Source organism: Ceratotherium simum, chromosome 32, assembly GCF_057802395.1.
Source record: "Ceratotherium simum simum isolate JZ-2026a chromosome 32, ASM5780239v1, whole genome shotgun sequence".
NCBI lineage: Eukaryota > Metazoa > Chordata > Mammalia > Perissodactyla > Rhinocerotidae > Ceratotherium > Ceratotherium simum.
In genome coordinates this window covers 19279264-19291673 of record NC_141931.1, presented here as the reverse complement: position 1 = coordinate 19291673, position 12410 = coordinate 19279264, and the positions used below count along the sequence as shown (strand labels likewise).

General features: G+C 43.5%; 2 protein-coding genes across 2 annotated transcripts in view; one reads left to right on the top strand and one right to left on the bottom strand.

Annotated features, from left to right (window-relative positions):
• The window catches only part of OLAH (oleoyl-ACP hydrolase), a 35537-nt gene extending 34032 nt beyond the window's left edge, over nt 1-1505 (top strand). Inside the window, exons 6-7 of the mRNA XM_004425454.2 lie at nt 941-1023; nt 1363-1505. Of these exons, the coding sequence (XP_004425511.2) occupies nt 941-1023; nt 1363-1505 (226 nt within the window). The remainder of the gene's footprint in view (nt 1-940; nt 1024-1362) is intronic.
• A 1303-nt stretch (nt 1506-2808) lies between these two features.
• ACBD7 (acyl-CoA binding domain containing 7) lies at nt 2809-11056 on the bottom strand. Its single transcript, XM_087420801.1, has 4 exons — nt 11023-11056; nt 4948-5065; nt 4778-4840; nt 2809-4692 (listed from the first exon to the last, which is right to left on the bottom strand). The coding sequence occupies exons 1-4, from the start codon at nt 11032-11034 to the stop codon at nt 4619-4621; spliced, it is 267 nt and encodes an 88-aa protein (XP_087276927.1). The 5' UTR covers nt 11035-11056; the 3' UTR covers nt 2809-4618.
• Nucleotides 11057-12410: the final 1354 nt, after the last annotated feature.

Here is a 12410-nt window from a genome sequence, read left to right as displayed (position 1 = left end):
CACTACCCAGAGGGACAAAAGTCAAGTTTGATCATGACATGCCTCGCCTTAAATCCTTTTGGTGGCTTCCTGTCACTCTTAGGATGACCAAAATCCCTCATGAGGCCTACACTTGGCCCTTGCCTACCTCTTCTGCCTTAATTTGCCGCCATTCTCCCTTTGCTTTCTGAACGACAGCCATGAATTTGTGCTCACTCTATTCCCTCTTCCCCTGCTGCCTCTCTCCCCTTTGCCAAGTTTTTTCCTATTCATTCAGATCTCAGATCCAACTCCATTTCCCCAGGGAGATCTTGCTTGACCCAACCCACCCCCACTTGTCAAGCGTTCGCAGATCACCCTGAACTTGGTAGCACTTACATCTCTCTCTAATTAATTCATTAATGCCTACCTCCCCAGCCAGTCCCGCTGCAGGAGGAAAGGGACTGTGTTTATTTATCCATGTGTCCCTAGCGGCTAACACAGCACCCAGCACCTAGCTCAGTAAACGTTTGTTGCTCTTGTGATTAAACCCAGACTAGGTGGCACCAGCTCAGGGGCCCGGCTTGTGTGAACCTGGTTTTCTTCTGTTCACTGCCACCCTCTACTGGACCGTGGAGAGCTGGGGAAGAGAGACACAGTGGTTTCTGGGGAGTGACAGTTACAGCACGGGCTGTGACCAGCCTCACCCTGAGTTGGACTGGGTGTCCAGGGGCCATCCTACTGCCACCTGTATTGTTCCAGAAGTTAGATGATCTTGGAAAATGGCCTGGACCACCCTGAGTCTCAGGCAAGTTCTGACGGATAGAAGTCCCCCTGGTAAAAAAATGTTTGCATTGCTGGAAATAGCAAAAAGTTAAGAAGTGAAGACACATCACACTTCATTTAAGTGAAGTTATTAACGGGAAAAGATTCCGGGATGCCGACCGTGCAAAATTACTAACCAGCTCTTTCATGTTTACAGTTTTGATAGACCATCTGAGGCTCTTCTTTCCTGTGACTTAACATGCTTCCGTGGATCTGAAGACATAGTGAAGGATATGAAAGGTGAAATTATTTTCATAGTTTGGGGTATTTTATTGAGATATTTACTTGATGATTTCCAGCTAATGTCAACTAGTAGGTACCGTAATGAGTTGAAAATTGGCCCAAATTTTATTTAGCATAAAGGGAGAGATGTTGGTCGTGTGTAAAATGAGAAGATACAGGTGATACCGCAGTATACTGATAGGTCTTAGAGAAATTAAAAATGCAGGACTTAAAGAACATGAGACCTTGGAAGTAACTCTACCACTGGTGTCAATTCTTAGAAAATATCTGGAAGTAAATCTTTTGTTGGTGGGGCTGCCATTTGTTGTTACTAAACACAATTTGGTTTATTTTTAGCCTGGAAAGATGTAACCAGTGGAAGTGTTGATATTCATGTGCTTCCAGGAGATCACTTTTATCTTATGGAACCTTCCAATGAGACCTTCATCAGGAACTACATAGCCAAGTGTCTAGAACTAACGATGCTTTCCTCGTTTTAGGTATTTTTCCTCTCGGTCTTAAAATAGTCAAAGTGATTATATGATACTCTTCTTGATTTTTCATCAAGTTTTGATTGTTCATCAGTTTTATTTAGAGATTTGAAAATTATATATTTGCCACTGTCAGGGTGATTTGTTATATATAAGTGTATTCTTCACAGAGCATTTATGTATCTGGGGACACAAGACAAATGGGTAAAGAATACTTCTGGCAGCGTCCTTTATTATCCTAGCAGAATTTCACTTGAGTATCAGCTGTGGGAAGGTTGTCAACAAAATTCTTGCTTGGCAAATTATCCATTTTTTTCCTTCAATTATTTTAACAGTGAAAACGATAGACAAGGAAATGCTAGAAAATAAACTATTGTTCCATCAACACACTGCGGCTCAAAGCTTGATCAAATTTTTTGAAATGTAGGCTTCTCTCATTTAATGAGAAAATGTACATACTCCTTTATGAAAATAAGACAGTCCTGAATGGTCATTGTCGTCTGTGCTGGCAAGTCCTCAGAATGCCCATAAGTCCTGGTCCCCTTCTAACGGGTTCCTCCTACACTAACCATCTGTTGGCTCTGGGTGGCCCTGTGGCTGCCCTGACAATGACTGACTGGGACCCAAGGCGAGTCCTCCCACAGACAACCAGTCTAGTGTCTGGCCCTTGGCATATGGCGTGGCCAAGCACACCTGCCATGCCTGGTATGCTGCCTCAGCCTTGCTCTGTGACAATCTGATGTCAACATAAGGAGAAAGCAGAACAGTTGCAAACAACCAAGAGCAAAAGGGAAAGAATCAGATATAAGAAAGCTAGCCGAGTCAGAATAACAGCAGAACATTCACAAAGGCCTACCGATGGGAATGAAGAGCACCGTGTCCCTGGAGCCACATGGATCCTGCACCCTCTGGCAATTCCCGAACTCTGTTTGTCTCTTCAAATCCTGGCTGTTCAATCAGATATCCTGATTTCCTGACTTCCCACAGATCTTCACAATAAACTCCACTACTTGATGCCGCCGCCATCTCTTCCTTATGGCTTAAACTGCCTGACACAGCATAATATATTAAAATGTTAACTTTTAGAGCATTGATTTGTGTATGATCACGATATGGGTTCATGTTTTTGTTACTATCTAAAATAATATACATACAGTCTCAGTAAATAAGATGAAGGGAAATGCATACAGGAGGTATTTTTCTGAATTTATCATTCCTTTTTAACAAAGCATAAATAATATGAAATTTATTATGGGGGGAAGGCTTTGTGTTAGAATTCATGAAATAAATTTGGGCTAAAAATAGTCTCAAGTAATTTATGTTAAATGTGTAGTATGTGCTGTGCTTTACTCTTCGGTTTGACATGATTCCCAGGGCTCCCTTACAGAAAGACTGGGACAAAAGTAATTTGGATTCATGATTATTCACTTGAAAAATTTTTAGTTAAGATAGTCTGTACATGGGAATCTCATGATGTAGCCAATGCCAGGCTTTTACAGTGGGCTTTCTTGCCAGCCTCTCCACCTGGTGGAGGTGAGTCCACATGGGAATAGCTCGAAGCATTTCCAAGCCCTCGACTGGAAGACAGCAGACCTCTCATTGCTGCTGTCTTCCCCTTGTTGGATTTGGACGTTGACTCCATCGTGGAAGACTTCTGACTATCTTTAGGCAAAACTTAGCAGAGATGAGAATCACCTTTACTTTCCAAAATATTCCAGATTAGAAATCAAGCTAGATTTGTTTTTAAATTTTTTATTTTGAGATAACTGTAGATTCACATGGAGCTCTTAGAAATAATACAGAGTTACCCAGTTTCCCTTAATGGTAACATCCTGCAAAACTCCAGGATAGTATCACAACCAGGATATTGACATGGATACAGTTAAAATACAGAACTTTCCATCATCCATCACCACAGGATCCCTCCTGCTGCCCTTTTATAGCCACACCCACCACTCTCCTCCCTGGCAATCACTATTCTGTCCTGTCTATAATTTTGCCATTTCAAGAATGTTACATAAATGGGATCATACACTATGTAACCATTTAGGATTGGCTTTTTTTCACCCAGCATAATTCCCTGGAACGTCATCTAGTCAATCTAGATTTTCTAAAAAAGTGAAATGAAACCTATCCCTCTGGTCACACCATATCAAACCTAAACCCTTATGCAGATCCACTGTATTTTGGGATATTTACCCTATGGAATCTCAAACAGATTTTAGAACTGATAAAATGAGTCTAACTTCTTTCAGAGAGCCTGTGAGTCTTCACCAGCAAGGAATACTGAGAATTGGGCCAAAGTGATATTCCAGAATCTCTATTTTCACTCTGATAAAACTGAACATAAGAGGCACAGCAGCTGTACAGTTTCTTATCAGTAGATACTACACTTCAGTTTGATTTTTTTGTCTTAAATGTAAAAATTTAAAGAAAAATAGTTGATAGTTCCATGATGGCTTTTTTCTTTTTTCAAAAAGTTGTAGATAGACTCATAAGTTTATTAACCAAACTTTTTGGCTTATTTGTTGTTATGTTTTATATAGCATTTGCTTTAAAATTAAGGTAGGATAATTACAATTATCTCATTAAATTCTTACAACCCTGTGAGACGTATTTTTTTCCCTACTCTATAGATGGGGCTGGGCAAGGTTAAGTAACTTGTCTCAGGTCACCTAGTAAATAAACCACAGAGAAAAGACGGGAACCAGGTATGTTTGTGATTGCCAAGGCCCTGCGTCAGTGTGCACCCAAAGCTACATGGTATGACCAAGGAAGAGTCTTGTCACTGGTTCTTAATAAACTGTTGTGATGACACCAGTAGTACTAACTCATTGTAGAAAAACAGATGAGCCAAAAGAACAATTGTTAATGTTTTTGTGCACCTACTCCCAGAGCAATATTTTTTTTAAGAACTCGCAAATTAAATCACCTGGTTTTAGCCAGTAAAATTTAGTTAAATATGTAGTTTCAGCATACCTCTAATGAACGATTACAATTCGTGTCAGTAGCGAAAATATATATGATACGTAAAGAGTTTCACAGTGCATTTCCCTCCTAAGTGTTAGGTCAGGATACCAGTATGAAGGCTTCAAAAGGAAAAATGTCTCATCTGCTGAATTCTAAATTCCATATTTTTCTATCAGCTCTTTTGCTTTAGAAATATAGGCACTCATGGCATCTTCCTTTGACAACCCTAGAAAGATACAAACAGATGATCTCACTGACCGATGCACTGGGAAATTAAGAAAGTTTGTTTAACTTATCGAAGAATTGGCCACCTTTTTGGAGGTTCCACGCTTCCCATTTAGCCTTGCCTTTTAAATCTAACACTGCTGGACACTCTGCCAAAAGAAGGAGAGATGTGGTTTCAAGTTTACTTTCCACTCTATGCTTCTATAAACATTGTTCATACAAAATATATGCCATTGTTTTTAAAATGATAGAATACCAATATCAATGTCTCCAATTATGGATTGTTTGTAGAGCCCGTAGAGGTCTTTCAGTTCTTCATCATCCGGCCTCGTTCTCAGCTTCCTCACGTCTCCTGAGACCTTATCAAAATCAGCCTAGAGCAAAAACGAGAAAAAAGACACACATGCATTCACAAACTTTCAGCAGGCCCAGCTGTCTGGGGGGCATTTACCACCAAGCAGTGGGAACTCAACAAGGAGGAGGGGGTTTCACACAGCAATGAACAATTACTTCTCTGGTTCCACCAGAATTGTCCTAATTTATTTTAATTCATAGACACCCCTCCCAGTACTTAACTGATATAGAGACAAGATATGCACTACATAAAATTTTTAATACTGAAAATGTTCAATTTATCTGTTTAAAAATTGAAGAGGACACAAATAAGTGGAAAGATAGCTTGTGCTCATGGAACAGAAAAATCAGTATTGTTAAAACGTCCATACTACCCAAAGAAATCTACAGATTCAATGCAATCCCTATTAAAATTCCAATGGCATTTTTTCACAGAAATAGAATAAACAATCCAAAAAGGTGAAATTTCAAAAGACCCCGAAGAGCCAAAGCAGTCTTGAGAAAAGAGGACAAAGCTGGAGGCATCACACTCCCTGATTGCAAACTATATTACAAAGCTGTAGTAATCAAAACAGTACGGTATTGGCATAAAAACAGAGTCATTGATCAATGGAACAGAATAGAAAGCATAGAAATAAAGCCACGCAAATATGGCTAATTAATTTACGACAAAGGAGCCAAGAATATACAGTGGGGAAAGGACAGTCTCTTCAACAAATGACAGGAAAACGGGACAGCCACATGCAAAAGATGAAACTGGACAACTATCTTACACCATACACAAAATCAAGTTAGAATGGTTGAAAGACTTGAACATAAGGCCTGAAACCATAAAACTCCTAGAAGAAAACATAGGCAGTAAGATCCTTGACATTGGTCTTGGCAATATTTTAAATACTGACACCAAAAGCAAAAGCAAAAATAGACAAATGGGACTACATCAAACTCAAAAGCTTCTGCACAGCAAAGGAAACCGTCAACAAAATGAAAAAGCTAGCTATGGAATGGGAAAAAATATTTGCAAATCATATATCTGATAAGGGGTTAATATCTAAAATATATAAAGAACTCATACAACTCAATAGCAAAAAAATCACCCGCATGGACACTTCCTCCTCTTCTGCCTAAATCCACACTTTGCTATATGCACAGCTTTGCTACAATTAATCTCTCTGTCCAGGGCCTTTATCTCCCCGTGTCTCCTTGCCCACATCCTTCAACATCAGTATTATTTATACCTATTTGGTGGACTAGCTAGTTTCTGAGGACGATATTTCTGATTTCATTGAGTTCTTTCTATAGATTCCTTTAAACATTGAGACTAAAACTTCTAAGACTTATTTCAACTGATTTCCAAAAGAGAGAAGTTGTTTAGTCAACTTAGAGCCAATTAATGAAAACTGGCTGCCTGGAAACTGTGCACAAATATACAGGGTAATAAACCTTGTCCTCCCCGTTTGTAACCTAACTCTGAAAGCCACAACCTGCCAATTCCCCAAGACCCTCAGGCTGACCTGGGGACCCTGCCCAGGACTCGGCCAGCAGCTGCCCCCTCGGCATATTCCGCACAGGGACGAGGTCTGGCTCTCCCTTCTCTGGGGCCTGAGTGCTGCTGGAAGCTTTCTCCCTTTCCTCTTTTACTTTACCGACAAAGGGCTTTGCTGATTATTTTCCTTAACAGAATTTCCTATTCTTTTTTTAAAAAAAAAACTAAACTGTATTACCCCTGTTATTCGTTTTAAATCAGGAATAAGCAGGAAAAGTCTGCCCCCTGGGTCTCAAACAAGAGATACTCGGTGAGGCATTCTCCCTCCATCTTCCAGTTTCTCTCTCTAGTGCCAGAGCTCCCTGTCATCCAAAGACCCAAAGGCCCAGTAGAGAAAGAGGACAGGCCCCCTGTAACGACAGAGCCCCAGTGATCTCGGCAGGGTTGCTGGATAGAATTTCCATCCTGCGCCAAAGACGGAACGGTAGCACAACTACAACAGTTGTTTTGTGATGAACAAAAATCAGTTGTAAACCAGGTATCAGAGTCCCCAACCTAAACAACCTTGAAAATGGCCCAGCCTCCTAATTACTCCCTACTGGGGTCTGGGAAGCATGGGTGCACGTGACAAGGGACACACCCCCTGCCTCATCTTTCAGAGTGTCTTTCTAGGAAACTGTCAGCTGCTTTATACATCATGTCACAGTTAAGAACATGGGCTCTCGAGCTAGACAGCCTGGGTTTGAATCTCAGCTTCAAGCTGTGTGACCTTGGGCAAGGGTATTTAACCTCTCTGTGTCTGTTTTTTCATCCAGAATATAGGACAATAATACCACCTATCCACAAGGTTGTTAGGAGGATTTAAATAAGTTAACATATGGAAAATCCTTAAAATTGTGCCTGGCACATGGTGAGTGTTCAGTAAAGGTTAGCTGTTACTATTTTTATTATTAGGCTCTTTGAAAAAGAAAAAAAGAGTGCTAGAAAAAACTGAAAAAAAGTACTAGCAATGAAGGAAGACATGAAAAATAATTTATGATTAGACAAAGAATACAAAATTGTTTTTATATGCTCAGCTTTGTAAGTTACATAGAAAAAATAAAGACTAGGAAGAAATATACTAAAATACATAAACAGTAATTGCCTCTGATTATTGGTAAGTTTTTTGATTTTTAAAACTTTGTATACTCTCCAAATATTCTATAATGTGCACACACTGTTGCATAATAAGGATGAAATTAAAATGCTACATTAGTGCCCAGGCCTTCCTAAGGGCTAGGCCGGGCGAGGCTGGGCGAGGCTATTCAGGGAAGTGTAGGGACGCTCCCCTTCAGGGGTATCAGGCATCTGGGGTGTTCCGTGGGCTATAAAGTCTCCTGCCATTTTCCAGTGTCAGCAACTCAATTCCTTTCGGCAAGCCAAGCCTTGATTAGAATTCTAAGGCTTCTCAAAAACTATGCTAGGTCCCTGCCTTCCAGGAAGGAGCTTCTGGAAAGTTGTTCTTCCTATTTTGGGGAGTAGGGAACCATCTGACAACCTGATGAAAGTCTTGGACCCTCTGCCCAAGAGTTCAGCCCCTGACACAGTTTCACACCCAATTTCAAGGTCCCCGTCCCTCTTCCCTCCCACGGTAGAGCAGCCCGGAATCATTCCTTCTGTCCAGCACGCCCTCCCCTGGTGCCACGAATTGATACACTCCTGCTCTATGGTGGGGGCCCATGTGCCCTCCTCTATGAGGCCTTTCCCAGCCCAACCACAATGAGCTGCAGTGGGAAGAACTCTGGCCTGGCATCAGGATATTGGGTTTGAGTTCTAGCTTTGAGACACACTGCCGTGGGACTCTACACAAGCAACAAAGCTCCTCTGAGATTCACCTTCAGCCAAAAAAATAATAATATCAATCTCAGCGGGAAGGTGTTAGGATTAAATACGATGAAGAATATAAATAGTCTTGATTTTGTTCTGTTGACTCCGCCCACTCAGAGCTCATCCCTCGGGTCATACTATTTAACAGATGCACTGAACACCTATGAGGGCACAGGCCTTTGCTAGGCCGACAGGGACAAACAGGGGGCTTAAGGAGCTCAGAGTCTAGTGGGAGATGAGCAGCTCAACAATGACTATGTGACACTTGCTCTAACAGAGGAGCAGCCAGCTGGGTGCCCTGGGAATGCAGAGGAGGGAGCCGCAGCAGCTGTGGGAGAAGCCTTCCCAGAGGAGATGGCGCTGAGCTGAGCCCGGGGGTTCAGTGCTTATGCGAAGGACAGGAGCAGGGAAGGGTGTTCCAGGCCGCGTGGACAGCATTGATCAGGGCTCAACATAGAGGCCGGGTGGGACTGTATTTGTTTGTTCCTCCACATATCCATGATAGAGGGCAGGCATCAATATTCACCCTGGAAGCAGGAGCCATGCCTCACAGAACACTGGCAGGTGGTACCAGCCTGTCTGAGCCCCTTGATGAAAGAATGAATAAGTGAGTGGATATTAGGAGGGTCTGAAAGTTATCATAGGTGAGAAACAGCTTTAATTGTACAGCTGTTTACATTTAATTCCAAAGTATTCTAGGCAAAAGGGAAAGTAATGTTCCTGTGCTACTGGAGAGCTGGGCTCGCTGCTTTTGGTGAGGAATTTCAGCCTCTGCTGAGCTGATTCCCCTGGTGCCGGGTCCTCAGCGCCATGGTTGAAGGCTTGTGCGCGTCATCTCCCTAGCAACTGTGGTTGAGGTTCTTCAGAATGATCTGCGTCTCCCTAGACCCTCTCCTGTTCCTGTTTTCACCACAGTGCCCCCTGGCCATACCCCTGGCACAGCAGTGGCCCAGTGTCACCACCAACACTCCCAGTGGGTGCCTCCTGCCCTCCTGGGGACGGAATCCATCTCTGACTCCCCAGGTGTAAATTTCCTTTCAAATTTCATTACAGCTGAAGACAGCCTCTGAGGGTGACTCTCACCTAATATAGCTTTGTTCGGCAGCCAAAGAACTTGGTCATCCCACACATGGGGTTGACAACACCTTTTTGAGCAATCATTTCCCACTGAGGAACTGAATTAGGAAGATCATAAATTCTCACACTCAAGGAACCGCACGGTTCTTAGGTCATACAAATATGTGTGTGGAGGGAAAGGGTTAGTTAATTGCCAATTGTAAAATCATGAATCCCCTAGACTCGAAAAGATGCATCTTCTTGAAGGAGCAGTCTACCTTTTATCTTCATCATCTAAGAAAGAAATAAGTCCAGTTTACATGACTATCAGCTCTCCTAAGATCTTTGCTGTGAAAGTAAATATATTGTCATTTTAAAATAAAATTTGGAGGTGATAGCTGAATCAGAATTCCCATTTGTTTTGCCAAACAAAACAATGTACTAAGCTAAAAAGGAAGAAAATTTTGATATCATAAGATTTGATTACTTGGGGGAAAGTTCCATATGAATTACATAAGTCAGACGTAAGCGAAACATATCTAAATGTTCTAGGACAAGCTTACCCTTATTGGACACTGAGCACATGCCAGGCACTGTTTTAAACGCTCTATACATGGAGTTCCTTTAATCTTAACAGACTCTCTCCTCCAATTTTAGATGAGGAAACTGAGGCACGGAGAGATTAAGTAACTATGTCACAGGCTAGAAAGGGTGAGGCTTGGATTAGAAGCCAGCTGACTCTGAAGAGTGTGCCCTTACCCACCATAACATACTGCCTGATGAATGCTTAAAGAAATGAACCATGCCCATTCTGTGAAATGTTCATGCAGACATTTTTAAAAATTATATTTTGGAGGAATATTTAGTGATGAGAAAATGCTCATAATATAGTGTTAAGTACAGGAACAAAACTGTATCCACATAATAGCATAATGGGTGTGTGTACATACATACACACTTAGACACGCACATGGGCACATGCACATTTCTAGCACATGGGAGAAAGTGACCCCTCATGTTAGCAGTGGTTATCACCTGGGTGAAGGAATTCCTAATGGTTTTAATTCACTTCATATTTGTTTTCTTTCCCCAAAATTCCCACCCTGAAATATTTTTTCACATATGAGAAAAACAGTATTTTAAATACTAGTTACAGATGTCTGCTGTTCAGAAAAACGCTTCCCTAAGAAGCCCCTGGATGTACCCAGGAGCGAGGGGGCGCGGTGAGACCCCAGCCGCCCCCGCCCCTCTCCCAGATGGGAAGAGCGGGCTCAGCAGGGCTCGCCCGGTCCCAGAGGCGCAGCCAGGTGTCCGCCCTCCTAGGCGATTAACCAATCCCGCGGGTCACAAGAGTTGCCATGGGGACCCCCGGCTCGCCGTCAACAGGCGGCAAGGGTGCGGGCTCCACTGCAACGAGGCGGCGCTCGCGAAGGGGTGGGCGTGTCTCGGGGTCCCCGCGGACCGCTCCCGGGGGGCAAGGACGGCGGGCAGCAGCTGCCCGAGGCACCGGGTCCGAGACGCGCCGCCGCCCGGGGGCCCTCCCGCCCGGCCTGCCCCGCTCTGGCTCACCTGCAGGGACATGGTACTGACACTCGCCGCGGCCGCACTCCTAGCGCTCGCTTCCCCAGACCCCACGACTCACCGCCTCTTAAAGGGCACCGCGCCCCCGCCCGCCGGCTCCCATTGGCCGCGCTCGCGGGCCTCGCCGGCTCCCATTGGCCGTCGGTGCGGGGGGCGGGACTGGGCAGTGAGTGGCACCCGCCCTGCTCACAGCGCACGACTGTGTCCACCTGGCCCTCCCGACGGTTGCCAGCTGCCGGCGCCGCTGCGACTGGAAGGCGAGGAGCTGGGAATTTAAATGAATTCCTCTCCGCTCTTGGCTCGTTCCTCTATTCTTTCTTGAGAGGTTGTTTGCAGGAAATCCAGGGCGGTCTCCCAAGGGCACAGACCTCACTTGGGATGCCTTTTTTATATATTCCTCTCTCCCGTCCATAATTCCTAGACACCTGGACGGTAGATGGTGTTTATTCAAACCTCTCTTGTGTCCCCATCATCTCTAAGCTCAGTTCATCAGGAATGAGAGAGGCTTGTAGTTTGCGTCTTTTCTCCTCTTTATAAAGCAAAAACACTTGCATTCTGAGCACGAGCTGCAACCACCGTAACTAGTTTTCAATTCTGGCAAAGACACAGGGCCACACGCCTATTCAATTTGACCCCCTTCTCCATGGGAACAAACCCAGTGTCACTGCAAGTCTACAGACACACGAATGCGATTGTGATTCACATTGGATTACGTTTTCAAAGAACTAGAGCCACACTCCCTGGTGCTACGAGGAGTTAATTTCCGACTCTTCATTTAAATAGAAGCATTCGTGGGGCAAGGTGACTGGAAGAAACGAGAAACTCAGTGTCAAGAAAGTTACTGATTTGAAACATCTAACAATGCGACAACGTGTTAACAATGCAAGTGGCCGGAGAAGAAAGGCCCTACCTATAACATTTCAGTTTGTTTTTGCATAAAACTACATTTAAAAGTATTTGCGGGGCCGGCCCCGTGGCTTGGTGGTTAAGTGAGCGCGCTCCGCTGCTGGCGACCCGGGTTCGGATCCCAGGCGCGCACCGACGTGCTGCTTCTCCGGCCATGCTGAGGCCGCGTCCCACATACAGCAACTAGAAGGATGTGCAGCTATGACACACAGCTATCTACTGGGGCTTTGGGGGGAAAAAATGAATAAATAAAATCTTTAAAAAAAAAAAAAAGTATTTGCTACTTTTTTATGTAAATCTCTTGAGTTTTGGTTTTTTCTTTTTTGTCTTTCAATACATTTTCACGATGAAATCAACGAATTTCCAAGTAAAGGACAAAAGGAGATGTTAGAAAAACATAGTGGGCAGGGTTTTTTTTGTTTTTTATTTTTTAAATTAGCAGACGATGGGAAATGCACTGTGGGGTACAA